The sequence below is a fragment of the Pimephales promelas genome, chromosome 23, assembly GCF_988280905.1.
Source record: "Pimephales promelas chromosome 23, fPimPro1.hap1.1, whole genome shotgun sequence".
NCBI lineage: Eukaryota > Metazoa > Chordata > Actinopteri > Cypriniformes > Leuciscidae > Pimephales > Pimephales promelas.
In genome coordinates, this window is record NC_142791.1 from 21,210,423 (window position 1) to 21,226,800 (window position 16,378).

A 16,378-nucleotide genomic window follows, 5' to 3' on the forward strand; every position below is an offset into this window, starting at 1 on the left:
GGTGGCCAGCACCATGAAAACAAAGAAGGGGAAACATTACCATACAAATTTTCACAACAATAACAACACAAACCCTGGAATAAAGACAATACATTTAACTAAATTTAGAGCCATGGATAAATTTTAGTTAATGCAAAAGAATCCCATTTAACAAACCCCCCTAATACATTTCCCATCTAACACATCAAAGTTGGTACAGTTTCATTTCCTTTAGAATTCCCATAAAACAGATCAAATTCCTGTTTGAATCCAGCCTAGTCACTAGGCTGGTCCATACCACAATACAACAAGTACTAAACATTTCAAGTCATCTTAATTACAAAATGAACTAACAATTCAAGCTATGTTTTTATAAATCACATTTTAGCTAAAGAGGAATTTTAGCTGGTTTTAATGTTTTAATCTTAAGCCAAATAACTAAGCCCATGCACTGACCCAGTACAATGACAAACAAAGATCTTAAACCAAACCATAGTAATGTTTTATTTATAAATCAAATGTAAATATGAATAGATAAAACTTGTGTGGCTTAAATACTGACCATCACATAGTGTGCTTCCAAATAATGTTCAATTATTGACTTTCTTTTAATAATGAAAATGTGTTTGAAAAGCTTTGAATTGAAATATGCACAGTTTAAAGGTGCCATCTGTAAAAATTGAGGTTAAAATATCCCAAAAATGAGCTACACGCATCAAAAGATTGAGAAGAAATAAGGTTGATGATGTCATTAAAAAACTGACAAGTAATAGTGCTGCCGAGATATTAACCTGAATTAGCATGCTAAATTACTAGCCCCGGCCCGGCAGGTGTCGTAATACCAGTTTCGACCATGGGAGGCGGTATGCGGGCGGGCAACGTTACCACCAGCCAAACTGCAGTACACGAGTGAGTCGCGCTCGCGCCAGCTTGTGTGTGTACTTGAACCTGACTTCAATCGTGTGGAAAATACAGCCCACTACTACATTTCAGTTCAGGGAAGAGTTAAAAAAAATGATTGGTCGATATTATGCATGAGGAATACATTTTGGTAAGTTGTAGCATACTGTCGTGTAAAGCGCCAATACTGTATTTATTGTTTGAATTGCATAATAAAATGAACAGAATCTGAGAGCTGACATCGGTCTCCGTGTCCTTTTCTGTGCATGACAAAATTGATGTGTGGCGTGAGAGTGTGTGAAAAGTGTTGTGAGAGTTGGCAGCTCTGAAACGTGCTAGCTTGGTCCACATCAGGGAATGCTGTCTGTCAAATTAATTCAAACTAATGATAAAAATGTAATATGAACAAATCGAATATCATAAAACTAGAAATAATAGCCTGGGCTTTAATTTTCCCATATCGTTGAAATGCACCGGCTTGTCTATGAGATGGCCCTTATAATTTAGTATTGAGATGTTGTTCATTTAGTCTCTAATCTGTAAAAATCTTCAAATGCTCCACGTGAAACTGCGGTCTTCCAACCTTTTACTATCGTGTCAATTAATTTGATTAATATGCAAGAGGGAGACAGAGCAACACAGCGCTCGCCCATATTGTTTGAAGACATGAGAGAGCGCGTGGCCGTGGAGGTATTTCTGGAGGTATACTGCCCCCATCTGGTATGGAATATGTTGTATGATTTGATTTTAAATCCCAGAGGGCACCTTTAAATATGTAACCATGCTGAATTTCAGCCAATAAAAATGCAATGCATTAAAATGCAAGAATGGTTGATGCAATGCAAATTTTTTTCAAGTAATGCCATTCAACAGGCTTTTTGTTTCAAAATCATTTGGCATTATTTTACTTCCATAAATATAAGTCATAAGTGTTTCTCTTTTGTTTTGTTTTTTACTCCAAATAGAACGAAGCCATTTTTTACGACCGATCTCGAGCCCATTTGAATGAGAGAGAGAGAGAGAGAGAGAGAGAGAGAGAGAGAGAGAGAGAGAGAGAGAGAGAGAGAGAGAGAGAGAGAGAGAGAGAGAGAGAGAGAGAGAGAGAGAGAGAGAGAGAGAGAGACAAAGATACCTGGAGAAAATTTCAATTTTAGGCTCCGATCCTTATTTGTTATGCCCAGTTCCCAGTTCTCCCCCAGACTTGCCCCAATTTGCCTTCCATGATATATATAAGTGCATAACCCCTCCCCATAGACTACAGTAAAGATCACCTGAAGGCCAATATGCTGTGGCTGGATGACTAAAATATGTACAATTGCTGCACCTGGCCACCAAGGATTTATATTTAATCATGGGAAATAGAGACTGGATGACAACTCTGACTTAAGACATAACCGACTTATTTTACGTCAATACTCTCCAAAACGGATATTTCAACAAAGTTGTTTGTATCCATTCAAACACGAAACAGAGCTCAATAAATTACTTGCTCGCTGTATAGGGAAATACGGCTGCCCACTTTGGCTTGGGTGTGTGCGCACAGAAAGATGAGAAATGATACAATATGAGACATGCAGCTCTTCTCTTTGAATGACAGCTAACCACTTGTTTCTTCTATCCTTTTATTGTGGTATATAATAAAATACCAGTTCGGACTTCCTCTTTTGGCTGTTTAATGCAGCCAACTGCACAACATCCTAGAGGTACAGTTGTCTAATGGGAGTTTAAGTTACTCTTTGTCAAATATATGTTTTTTTTCCCACACAGACACAATGCAGCTGTGCACAGAGGCATTGTGGGGCTGAAAGGCAAGGCAGACTTACCTCTGCAGAAGTCCATGAGGATAAACACCTCCCACACGTCTCCACCTCCTACAGCCGTGATGCTGGAGTCCAGGAACCCAACAATGTTCTTGTGACCATTGAGATCCCTCTGGAATACAATCCACAGAGAACAGAAAGTGAATGAATGATTCAGACGAAATGAGCTCAAGCAGGCACACGTCACAAAAAGCTCAGATGTTTTATATATATATATATATATATATATATATCATAAAACCAGTCATATTGTAAAATATTATTACAATTTAAAAAACTAATAATATAATTTATTCCTGTGATGTCAAAGCTGAATTTTCAGCATCGTTGCTTCAGTCCTCAGTGTCACATGATCCTTAAGAAATAATTCTAATACAGATTTGGTTCCACACATATTTTTGTGCAAATAATGATTATTTTATTAATTGAAAGTTTAAAAGAACAGCGTTTATATAAACTAGAACTCTTTTGGAACATTATAAATGTCTTTACTGTCAATTTTAATCAATTTAATCTATTCTTGCTAAATAAATAAAAAACTTACTGACCTCAAACTTTTGAACAGTAGTGCAAGTCATGTTTTTACAGTATAACATGTCTCAAATATAAAAGATATTATCAATGTTAAAACACAGAAGACATTTCATCATGCTCACCATGATCTGGATCTCGCGCTTGCAGATCTGCAGGTCGTATTCGTTGTTGACATACATCCTCTTTAGTGCGCAGCGCACCCCCTGATTAGTCCGCACTAAGAAGACGATTGCAAAGCCGCCTGCAAAGGAAAACACACAAAGTTTCAATGCTTTTGCTGAAAACTAGCTTGAGACCTAAAAGAGTAAGGGGATATTTACACCACAACACTGCCTCCATGTGGAAATCAGCGGGAATTTTAATTCAGTTTATCAGAGAATTTTCTTTTGTTAGAATTATTATATCAAATTATTATTATTTAAATAGTTAATTTGTAATAAATCAAAACAGCAATAAATGAATGATATTAATATGATTATAAGTCCCCCTGCAATAATTTTATCCCTTAAAACTCTTCTTTGATGACCAAGACTACATATTTAAAAGTATTTTTTTCTTGAAAAAATTTCTTCATGAATGTAAAACCCTTGCCTCATTCTGTATTGAGAATGAGGAGTCACGTGCCTATTTGGGCGGGGTCTGAGCCGGTCGGCCATGATGGTAGGAGACGCTATCGGTTACCAGGGGCAACGCCTTCAGAACCCATAGACTAAACATTCCAGAGCTCTTAAATTTTCGCGCATTTATTATTTTGGCAGGACAGAGACGGATCTAAGAATACGAGAAAAATAGGAAGAAAGTAAAGCAATGCTAAAAGATAAGGCGAAAGAAAAGGGACCTTACTGGAACAAACTCACACAAAGTGCAAAACAGCTGTATTTGGAGAAGCACCATCAATATATTTGTTCTTTTGCACTAATAACATTATTATTTTATTATTATTACTTATGTCGTCCATGAAACTTATGTTGTCCAAATAGCCTATATATTTCAGTTCTCAATAAATATTGTTAAGCCATATCAAGTTGTTTCAAACATTTATTTCAATGAAATAAAAAAGTAATGAACAAGGCACTCAAACAACACTTTTGCATATGTTCGTTAAGGCACAGCAAACAGTGAAAATCGTATACTAAAGGCATCAGCAAACCCAGCAATCCGGCGTCTCCCCGTCAGATCAGACTCTCCCTGCTGTGTCAATTTTGGTAACCCCAAAAACTTAATTCCATTGTTCCTATGTTTTCCATGTATCGTGTGAGTTACTGGAGGAGTTAAAGGGTTAGTTCACCCAAAAATGAAAATTCTGTCAGTATTTACTCACCCTCATGTTGTTCCAACCCCGTAAGACCTTCGTTCATCTTCGGAACACAAATTAAGATATTTAAGATATTAAGATCGCTCCTGCATACAGTCCATAGGCTTCTTGAGGGACTGGCTCTTGCTGTCCTCGAAAAGTCATTAAAGACATCGTTAAAATAGTCCAAGTGACTACAGGGGCTCAATCTTAAGTTTATCAAACGACGAGAACACTTTTGTGCGCAAAAAAACAACAAAAATAACGACTTTATTTCAACTTATTCGTTTATTTCTCCCTCTGCGCGAGTCAGGTTACTAGTTTAATAGCGTAAGCTTCTGTTATTGTACGTCACACGCATCACACACACATGACCAGCGTCGGCCAATAGTGAGCCTACGTGTGACGTAGCTCTACGCAATCACACTACCTTAACTGACTTACAGGCTCATGGAGAAGGAAGTGAATAGTTGAAATAAAGTCGTTATTTTTGTTGTTTTTTTGCGCACAAAAGTGTTCTCGTCGTTTGATAAACTTAAGATTGAGCCCCTGTAGTCACTTAGACTATTTTAACGATGTCTTTAATGACTTTTCGGGGACAGCAAGAGCCAGTACCTCAAGAAGCCTATGGACTGTATGCAGGAGCGATCTTAATATCTTAAATATCTTAATTTGTGTTCCGAAGATGAACGAAGGTCTTACGGGGTTGAAACAACATGAGGGTGAGTAAATACTGACAGAATTTTCATTTTTGGGTGAACTAACCCTTTAACACAGCAGTTACTTCCAGGCATGGTAAAACAGTGCGGTATTGCGAGAAACTCCTCTACTACCGAGCTAAAAACACACGTAATCAATACTGTTTTGCCATGGGAATCCTACCAACATGGCGGAAAGGGGAGGCCCCGCCTCCACTCACTCACACCAGGGCTGCGTTCAGCCCGGTGTTCTGTCGATTTTTGCTGCCTTGTCGAAAAATGCTACCGTAGCGCGAATTGATCGATTAAAGTCGTATGAAATACAATTCTAATACAATTCTAAGTTATGAGTAGCTACTGTATACTGTAGACTACTGTTTTTATTTTTAAAACGGTGTGAAAAGTAAAAATTATCATAAAATATTCATCTTTGACTTGTCAAAGTACACCTTTTCTTATAGTAACTGAAACTTTCAGTTATTCCTTTTCAGCTGGCTGACCGTACAAATATTCAGATGGTGGTAAGCATTTTTTAAAGAGAAATTATACATTATAACAGAAAAATGTACCTTTTGTAAAAAAAAAAAAAAAACCTGAGTCTGCACATGCGCATAACCGGTAAGTAGGAAATCTCGATGGGTAGCATGAATTGTCAGAACACCGGACAAAACGTTGCACAACGTTTTTTAAACAGAAACGATGATGCGTTGAACACCCTGTTCTGATGACGCAAGAGTTGCAACTATGGAGCCCGATAAGGCCATTCTCTGTGTTCTTTGTGAATAATTTTTGGATGATGAAGTCGGTATAAATATGTGTTTAATATTACAAAATATACCCGATGTTACAGTAACTGCACTTGCCGCCCAGAACACAAGAGAACATCCCAATCAAGTGAAGGGATTTGTGGAAACTGAAAGCACACATCTTACCTAATTCAGACTAAAACACATTGTTTAGCCTAACACACTAACTTTATTTGTATTTCATAATGTTTTAATAACCTATTTTCTTTCTCATTTTAGGAAAAGCATTTATATACCAAATGTCACACTTGCAATGAAGCTAAAAAATATAATAAACTACATCATGTTGATATCCTATATTTTTACAATAAACGACAAACATATCTTCTAATATCCTCAGTTGTTGCATATATCGATCTGCATTGAACACATTTGTAAATTACGTTCAACTAGGAAACCGTAGCAAAACGTTGCACACCGTTTTGAACTTGAACGTGCCCCAGCTCAGAGATCCACTCGTTGACGTGATTGGTTACAAGGTAGTTTGTGACGGCAGAGACATCAGCAATTTCAATCACTTAATTTGTCAAAAAACATATTTAAAATACTACATAGACGTATTTAAAAGCTTGATTTTCAACAGGGGGACTATTTTTAGTGGAAGCACTGGGAACTAGTGTAAGCAACTGCAGGTGTTTATAACAGCATATAGTCTAAGCATTTCCTCATGGTGTTATACTCCATGATGAAGTGTCCAGTCAGACATCAGAGCCTGTATGTTTGCACTCAGATTTTGCTGTGTTAGCATAATGCGGAGCAGGGTGTCATTCCTCAAACCAGGCACCAGGGAAACTGAAGAGGGAAAGGAGGACACGGATATTTCTAGCTCTATAGAACCAGTCAATCAATCAGAGATAACAATTATCTCTGTTTTGTTTTTATTGCAGAGCTGAAAAAAAAGATGCTGAAAGGTGTTTGAACAGCACACATGAGTTTGAGAAAGTCTACTCGCTTCATTAACAGTTCCATCTGTGAACTGGAAATTCAATTAAACAGAGTAAACAACAGTTTCCTTTACAATACCGATAACACACGCAATTCATGACAACGCAATGAACGCTCACTCAACCAATTTAATACTTTCTTCTGTACACCACAAAAGAGGTTTTAGGCAGGACTTTCATACTGCTTTTAAACTTTTTTTTAAGCTTTCACAGCACTTGGACAACATACAGCTTCTATTATGGTGTCAATACTAAGCTTAACTAAATGTCCTCTCTTATAACAACATGAGGTAGAGTAAATAATGACAGATTGTTATTGTTTATGTGAACTCTTGTTTCAAATTCCTAGTTAAAAAATGGATATTTGAATCAACATCAATTGTTAGAATGAACACATACAGGTTTGGGGTTAGAAAAAGTGTTTAAATATTTTTGAAAGAAGTGTCTTCTACTCACCAAGGCTGCATTTATTTGATCAAAAACACTGTAAAAACAGTAATATTGTAAAATATTAGATTTAAAATAACTATGTTTCTATTTGAATATATTTTAACATCTAATTTCTCCCTTTGATGCAAATCAGAATTTTCAGCATCATTACTCCAGTCTTCAGTATCACATGATCCTGCAGAAATCATTCTAATATGCTGTGTTCAAGAAACATTTATGACAGTTATACGTTTACTACAGTTGTAGAAATGGTGATTTTTTTCAGGATTAATTACTTTAAAAAATAAAAAGTTCAAAAGAGCATTTATTTGAAATAATATTTTCATTATAAATAAAAAATGTCTATACTGTCACTTAAACAATATATTGCATCTATGCTGAATAAAATCATTTTAATTAATCGTTTATATATATATATATATATATATATATATATATATATATATATATATATATATATTAAATACGGACTCTGTACTTTAGTACAATGTGGCAAATTAATGTTTTAAAGTACAAACACTCAATGTGGTCTCAGAAATATAGAAAAAAATGCTTTATAATAATGATAAAAGAATCAATGAAATGCTTAGATTGAATATAACATGTCATACCGCCGGACATGTCAACACCCAAGTACAGATGAGCAGGGATTTCCAGACAAAGGATTTAGGCCACTAAACAAAGCTGCCAGATGAGCCGAGGAGAGCAGAGATATAACCACAGTTCACCTGCAGGACATTTGTTTGGTGGATTCAATTATCTGTAACTAGCTGGCGTATAGACCATTTCACAAGATGTAAACAACACTGGTCCAGAAGCACTTCCTGTTTCAGTTTGTAACTGTTTTCTTTCTTTCACATGTAAAGAATTCATCTTAAAGATGTTTGTTTAACTTTTTGATTCAGTTTTAAATGTTCTGTTGGTTGTATTTTATCCCAGCTTTTATGTAGTGTTAAAAAACTGAAACAGGAAGTGCTTCTGGACCAGTGTTGTTTACATCTTGTGAAATGGTCTATAATATTGAACATCAAGGAAGGATCGGGAAAAAAAAATACAGTGACAGAGCGATATGTCAACCAGAATAATGATTCAATATCTGCAATTTTGAAATGATCAGCATTGGCCAATGATTGGCAGAAGTATTACCTGCCGCTTTTGTAAGTCCACAATTAACTGACAGCTTTGGCAATTGACTTACAACATTTAAAGAGTGAATTTTGAGAAAAAAATAGAATAAAATAATTATGTGCATTATTAATTTGTGTGTTGTTTATATATACAGTCGTGACCAGAATTAATCATACCCCTGGTAATTATGATATAAAATGGCTGTAAAAAATAAATCCGCATTGTTTATCCTTTTGATTTTTCATTCAAAAAATTGGCAAAATCCTAACCTTTCATTTAACTAAAAGAATTGAAATCACATTATAAATGTTTTTCTCCAAAACATGTTGGCCACAATGAGCTTTATGTACAGCTGCACTACTTCCTGAACTTCAGCCAGCTCCTTGTTTCCTGTCTCCCATTATTGGGCAAAATTTATGAATTCAGGTGTGTCTGATTATTGTTGCCATGACTACTGAGGTCAAGCACACCTGAATTAATCAATGTGTCCAATAATGGCAGACAGGAAACAAGGAGCTGGCTGAAATTCAGGAAGTAGTGAAGCTGTGCATAAAGCCAATTATTCATACCCTTTTATTAAATACCTTTTTGCAATCTCCTTTTGCCAAGATAACTGAGTTTTCTGCTATAATGCCTGATGATTTTGGAGAACACCTGACAAGAGATCAGAGACCATTCCTCCATACAGAATCTCTCCAGATCCTTCAGATTCCCAGATCCATGTTGGTGGTGCTTCACTTCAGTTCAGACCACTCATTTTTTATATGGTTCAGGTCAGGGTCTGGGACGGTCATGGCAGAAGCTTCATTTTGTGCTCCCTAACACATTTTTGTGTTGATTTTGATTTTTGTTTTGGATCGTTGTCCTGATGGAAGATCTAACCACAGCCCATTATAAGATTTCTAGCAGAATGAGTCAGGTTTTGATTTTTTATCTGTTGATATTTGATAGAATCCACAATGCCATATCTGAATAAGAAGTCTAGGACCTCGAGCAGAAAAATAGGCCGCCAACATTAAAGATCCAATGGTATATTAAATACACATGGGGTACTTTTTATCCTCATGTCCACCAAACCCATTTAGTGTGCTCACTGCCCAAAAGCTCTTTTTTAGGCTGCATTTACACTGCAGGTCTTGATGCCCAAATCCGATTTTCTGACTATATCCGATTTTTTTTTTTTTTGATGACCTGCTTACATTATCTTTTAAAAGTGACCCATATCCGATTTTTGCATTTACACTATACGTACACTGCAGAAACTACCAAATGCAGACGTTCTGACCCGGGAAATTAAGCAAAACAGCACGAAATTCAATGGATGCAGATGCAAATAAAATTATCCAGTGTTTTCTTTCCACAATATTTCAATAAGTCATCAAAACATTGGTCTTGTACGGCGGAGAAAAAAAGAGGGGCTCTTGCCACAAGCACTTAAAACAATGCATCATATCTCGTGAAATGTCTTCAAAAATGGATTTATTTCTGTAACAACCCTGCATTTTTGCCTGCACTCTTCACCCCAAACACTCAAAAGACATGAAACCTCCGCATTGCTCCACTGTGTGTATCCTTTCTTCCATCGCGCCTATAATCGCGCACTTTTTAATGACGTACAACTCGCATTACCGGGGAATATCCGATTTGTCTGCTTACATGGCACACGCAAATGCACGTATCCGATTCATATCCGATTTATTACCACATACAAATGAGGCCTAAATCCGATCTGAGAAAATCGGAATCCATGTGTTTTTTTCCTGCTTACACGTTCACTGGTCATATCCGATCTGTGCCACATGAGAGGAAAAAATCGGATTTGTGTCACTTGAAAGACTGATCTCATGAAGTAGCGTGTGTATGACACGCCAATTCGTATTTCCATTTTTGGCGTGCTATCAAGACGCATAATCGCCTTTCAGCGTGTTTATGAACGCCGTTGACTTAACGTTATATAAATATATGACTTACCTCAACCCCGTCCCTAAACCTAACCGTCACTGGAGTTAATGGCATTTATGACTGTTCCCTTACCATCCTATAGGTAAAAAAAAGATATGACTTACCTCAACCCCATCCCTAAACTTAACCGTCACTGGGGTTAATGGCATTTATGACTGGTGATTTGACTACGTGTTCAGACACGCGGAATGACGCGGACGTTAAAGGGTTAGTTCACCCAAAAATGAAAATTAAGTCATTAATTACTCACCCCCATGCTGTACCAACCCCGTAAGACCTTCGTTCGTCTTCGGAACACAAATGAAGATAGGGATATTTAAACATTTTCTTCATTGACTTTCTGGGCCGTCAAGAGGCAGTCCCTTAGGAGCCAATGTGGTAGTTATACAGCTCTCAAATTTAATCAAAAATATCTTCATTTGTGTTCCGAAGACGAACGAAGGTCTTACGGGGTTGGTACAGCATGGGGGTGAGTAATTAATGACTTAATTTTCATTTTTGGGTGAACTAACCCTTTAATGGCGTAGACATATACGCATACACGCGGATACACGCGGACAGCACAAAATGCGTGGAGATGACACGCCACCTGACTCGAAAGTGGCGTATATGTTTACGCAAAAGTCATGATGTCATGTTGCACTTGAACCATGCAGTGTAAACGAGGCCTTAGTCTCATCTGACCACAGAACTCTGTGCCGTTTGAAGATCCAGTCGTGTCTGACCACTGAATATGCTAGAGTTTGTTTTTGGAGGAGTGAGGAGGATTTTTCTTGAAACCCTCTCAAACAACGTAGGGGGTGCAGGGGTTGTTTGATAATTATTTTAGGCTTTCTGATCCTTAAGACTCAACTAATCTCTGCAATTCTCCATCTGGGATCCTTGAAGAGTCTTTGGCCACTCAAACTTTCATCCCCACCATCCATTAAGAAAATCTAGACACACATCCTCTTCCTGGCAGAATCAAAACATCTTTAGTTGATTATAACTTCTTACTTATTGCCCTGATGGTCAAAATGGAAATGTTCAATTATTTAGCTATTTTTCTTGAATCCACTTTCTATTTTGTGAAGCTCAACAATCTTTTGATGCACATCAGAACCATGTTCTTTGGTTTTATTCATTGTGATGGACGATTCAGGAAATTTGGCCATTGTGCTTTCTCATATATAAACTCCTGTGAAACAAGAAGTCATGACTGGACAATTTCATGTTCCTAGTCACCCTAGTGTGCTAAAAAAGGTAAATATTAATGGGTATATACTTCATAGACATTTTATTCATAAAAAAATTCTAGGGGTATGAATAATTGTGGCCAACATGTTTTGGAGAAAAACATTTATTTTATAATGTGATCCCCCCCACCCCCCACCACCACTTTCAATTCTTTTACTTAAACAAAAGGTTAGGATTTTGCCAATTTTTTTAATGAAAGATCAAAAGGATAAACGATGCAGATTTATTTTTTACAGCCATTTTATATCACATTTAGCAGGGGTATGATTAATTCTGGTCACGGCTGTATCTATCTATAAATAAATTCATTACTTTCAATAAATTTACCAAACTGCTAACACTTTTACAATTCCCATGATATTTCCAGCTTTTCATGGATGACCTTGGCTTGTTCACAATCAGTGATGGGGAGCCTAAGTTACTCTAAAAAAGTAATTAATTACTAGCAACTACTAATTACATCTTAAACAGTGTTTTTCGATTACTGTACTAATTACTCTCTATTACATTACTTATTTCTTTCTAAATCCCATAACAACCTCAACAAGTTGAACAATCCAAGGATAGACTGGAAACTGCTCTTTTAATTACTTCAAGTAAAAATAACACAAAATTGTAAAAACATGTCTTAAACTGACCAAAGTTTTTAAAGGGAAAAGGTTACATAAAAACATACATTATATAATTATCCTTTACATGTTTATGTTAAATCCACCATTGGTTCATATTGAATTGTTCTATAGTCTAAACAGCATTTAATGCAAATACATCGGGAGTAACTAAGTAAATAACAGAAAAAAATATATCCATTACTTTTTCATGGGAAAAGTAATTCAATTACAGTAATGCAATCAACGATCTTGTCAACTTGTCAACGATCATCTAGCCTATAAATGATAGTAACAATGTTTTTGTTGATAACTTCATCATTGTCAAATCTGAAAATTGTTTGAAGCTCAATCAAATTCAATTCACCCAGTCTTCCAAAATTTCATCGTTGAAAGAATTTTGATTCTCATGATGTTGATTATGGTGTGCTTGGTGTCCTGTCCTGTTAAGTGAAAGGTTATAGGTTGAAAGGAAATATCAAACATCAGCCTGACGTACCTTCTGCCAAAGTTTCTTCTACAGTGACCTGGTGTCTCCCGACAGTGAAAGCCCGACCGATGAAATTCCCACCAGCACCACTGCTGGATCCAGAACCTCCAGCTCCCCCTCCAGAACCGGGTCCAGAGCCCACCAGCTCCCTCCGGGAGTCAAAGAACTTCTTCATGATGCGTCAAAGATCCCTTAAACACTTGTAAGTCTATTAGAAACTAAAGTGGGAGGGTTGGTTGTTCTGGTGCCAGAAGTCTAGATCAGCTGCGACTGTCAAACATGGACTTGCTGCTGACCACAGTTTAAATGAACCGTATAGCCACAAAAACGTACAAGAAACTGATTGTAAACAGTATACTAAATTAATGCATCACAGTTCAAACAGCATCACTGAAACAGCATCAATCAGCGATGGCCTGATATGATTAATGTGTTTGTCTAGTGTCTGTACAAGTGACACGAGCCCATATCACGATAGAAATACTTATATCCAGCTGAAAACGATGTAAACATTCAAGCCAAGTTGCAAAGCGAACCTTCAGATGTGAAGTCAACAGAAATGATTGTTTGGGTGGATGAAAGTCAAACTCTCCATCATCAGCCAGTTGTGCAGTTCATTAAAACCTCTGAAAAAGCACCCACTTTTCACAGAAAAAAAGATGACACGCGGATATTAACCAGAATGATGGATACTTTCATTAGTTAAACGCCCATAACCGTATTAATTCGTCCCTTGACTGATGAAAATATAATAATTTAAATTCAACATATAATCAGCTAGGCGCTAACGCTAGCATTCCTGCAAAACCCACTCAGACGCGTTTCGCATCTCATCTGCGCGCTCCCGTCGGTGGCTTGCAGGTGAACGGTCAACGGATGCGATTTGATTTTAATCAGACAGATTCGAATTCATGCAGAAATTAGCGTGTTGTTCATGGCGATTCTCGTCTGCGGCTTCGGATGCTGCAGATGCGCCAGCTAACCGGAAACCACACCGGAAGAATGAAGCCAGCGCTAAAATAACCATAATAAAAGTCCGAAACTCTTGATAAAAAAATCTTTATTGTACTTTATTGTTATGAGTTTTGAAACATTGTCATCAAAATGTGGGGTGTCCAGTCCACATATAAATATTTATAAGAAAAATAAATTGGTATAATTTGACTTTTTAATATATTATTTTCCTATATTATTTTCCTATAAATATATCCTACAATGCTGTTGAATTTAAATATGACATATTGTAAATAAAATGTACTTATTAAATACAAAAAATAATTATCCATATTATCCATATTACCTACTTTTACTCATTTTAAAATATAACTAGGTCACCTTTATACTTTAACAGCAATAAGAAATAACCTAAGCAATAAGCCTTACATCTATTGATTGATTGGTTGATTGATTGGTTGATTGATTGGTTGGTTGATTGATTGATTGATTGATTGATTGATTGGTTGATTGATTTATTGATTGATTGATTGATTGATTGATTGATTGGTTGATTGATTGATTGATTGATTGATTGACAGTGCACAACATGTAGCCTATAACATTATTTTTGTTCTCTTCTATTAACATTCTTGTGTTTATCTGATGTGTTAATGGGTGTTTTGCCTGTTTTGCCTGTGTAGAGGACATATTTTCACAAATTTCTATGACAACATATGTCATAGTTTTAAGTCTGAATGTTGTGTAAAGAGCACATTCAGGGCTTTGAAGAGATACCAAATGTTTGGAGGTTTCACCAGGACAAATCCCTCTCCTTGGTCTTTAATAATGACTGAATGATCAAATTAAGTAGCCTACTCTTATGGAAATATGATAATATTTTTTTATTTATCATTTAAATATCATTTTCAAATTGTTTGTCAGAAATCAACAACACCTCAGGAAAACGTTATGGGGTTTATTAAACGTTATGGTGTAGAAATATCAATATCAATTTTATTTGTATAGCACACTTAAAACAACCAAGGCTGACCAAGGTGCTTCACAGATATAAAATACAACAAGGCACACAGTAAAACTACAACAATAGAACATTATAATAGACAGTGTATGATATATAATGAAATTAAATTTAAAAATTTACCAGGAAAGATGACAAACTTAACTGGGAGGAAATGCCAGAGAAAAGAAATGTGTTTTTAACAGTGATTTAAACAACCAGAATATTACTTTTTTTTTACGAAAGAGCATTGATTCCATAGCCTGCATGACCTCTGTGGAGGACACCAGGACTTTCATTATTGCATATCATGCATTGTGGAGAGACAACAAGTGAAAAGGTATAAGGATAAGGATAAAAAGTTTTAAAAATGTATTACAGAGACAAAGAACAAAAGAGAAAGCAGTTTATGTGAAGGATGGCACTTTCAATTTTGTCAAGAGGGAATGCTATAATTTAAAAATTATGCAAATGATTGAAGAGACGCTTGTCAACAGGGTTAGCATTATGTACAAACAGGTACACAATTACAAAAGTACATATTTGCTGCAATATGTAGCCTAACAGATATAGGCCTAGCTGATTTACTTATGATGGATTGTGCAATGCGAATAAAGTGATAGTTCACCCAAAAATAAAAATTCTGTCATCATTTACTCACCCTCAAGTTATTCCAAACCTGTATGAGATTTTTTCTTCTGTTGAACACAAAAGATGATAGGCCTATTTTAAAGATTACCTCAACCTGACAGTTAACGACACCAATGGGCTATATGCACGCATAAGTTCCGCATTTGACGTAAGGATGCTCGTCCATTTCCGGTTGTGGAGATTAAAGCGGAGGAAAACCGGAGAAAACGGGATTATGGCAGAGTCTTCAATATTTACTGTCCTCCCATCTTTGAAACGAAACGTACATACGTTTAGATGTAATTTTATATATAGTTATGTTTATTTAATATAATTTTAAAAAGAAGCATAAACACAACGAGGGGTGTCTGTTTTATCTGTTTTTGTGACTAACGTTTCATTAGTATATGGAGTATAAAATTCAATATAAATCCTCGGTATTGCATTGGACTCTATGATCGGCGGAAGTTATCGAGCATCCTTAATCCTTCACCGGAAATAACGCCGTGCATAGAGCCCATTGCCAGTTTTTTTTTTTTTTTTTTCCTACTATGGAAATCAATATGTGCAGTTAACTGCAATATTCTTTAAAATATCTTCTTTTGCGTTCAACAGAAGATAGAAACTCATACAGGTTTGGAACAATTTGGGGGTGAGTAGTAAGTAACAAAAATATATCATTTTAGGGTAAACTAACCCTTTAATTTGACTTTGAAAGAAAACTTAAAACATGCACGAGTATAAACTTTATAGGCTACCACAAAGTTTAGAACAAACAGCAATTAAAGACACTTTTGAATTGGCTATATTGGTTAGCTGAGACATTTGACAAAGTTCAAAGCATCCTAGTCAACAAAGTCAACAAATGAGTCCTAGTTTCAGCTCGGGGTATGAACTGTTTAATCATTTATCTCAACGTAAAATAAAGAGGAGGGGCCGTATATG

The 16,378-nt window shown here is 36.2% G+C and overlaps 1 protein-coding gene across 5 annotated transcripts in view; it reads right to left on the reverse strand.

Moving 5' to 3' along the window:
- The window catches only part of aak1b (AP2 associated kinase 1b), a 97,662-nt gene extending 83,825 nt beyond the window's left edge, over positions 1 to 13,837 (reverse strand). For all 5 annotated transcript variants that reach the window (XM_039664388.2, XM_089126270.1, XM_039664387.2 and 2 more), the window contains exons 1-3: positions 12,859 to 13,837; positions 3,356 to 3,474; positions 2,703 to 2,811 (exon numbers count right to left, since the gene is read on the reverse strand). In XM_039664388.2, coding sequence (XP_039520322.2) covers positions 2,703 to 2,811; positions 3,356 to 3,474; positions 12,859 to 13,024 — 394 coding nt within the window. In that variant the 5' untranslated portion in view covers positions 13,025 to 13,837. The remainder of the gene's footprint in view (positions 1 to 2,702; positions 2,812 to 3,355; positions 3,475 to 12,858) is intronic.
- Positions 13,838 to 16,378: the final 2,541 nt, after the last annotated feature.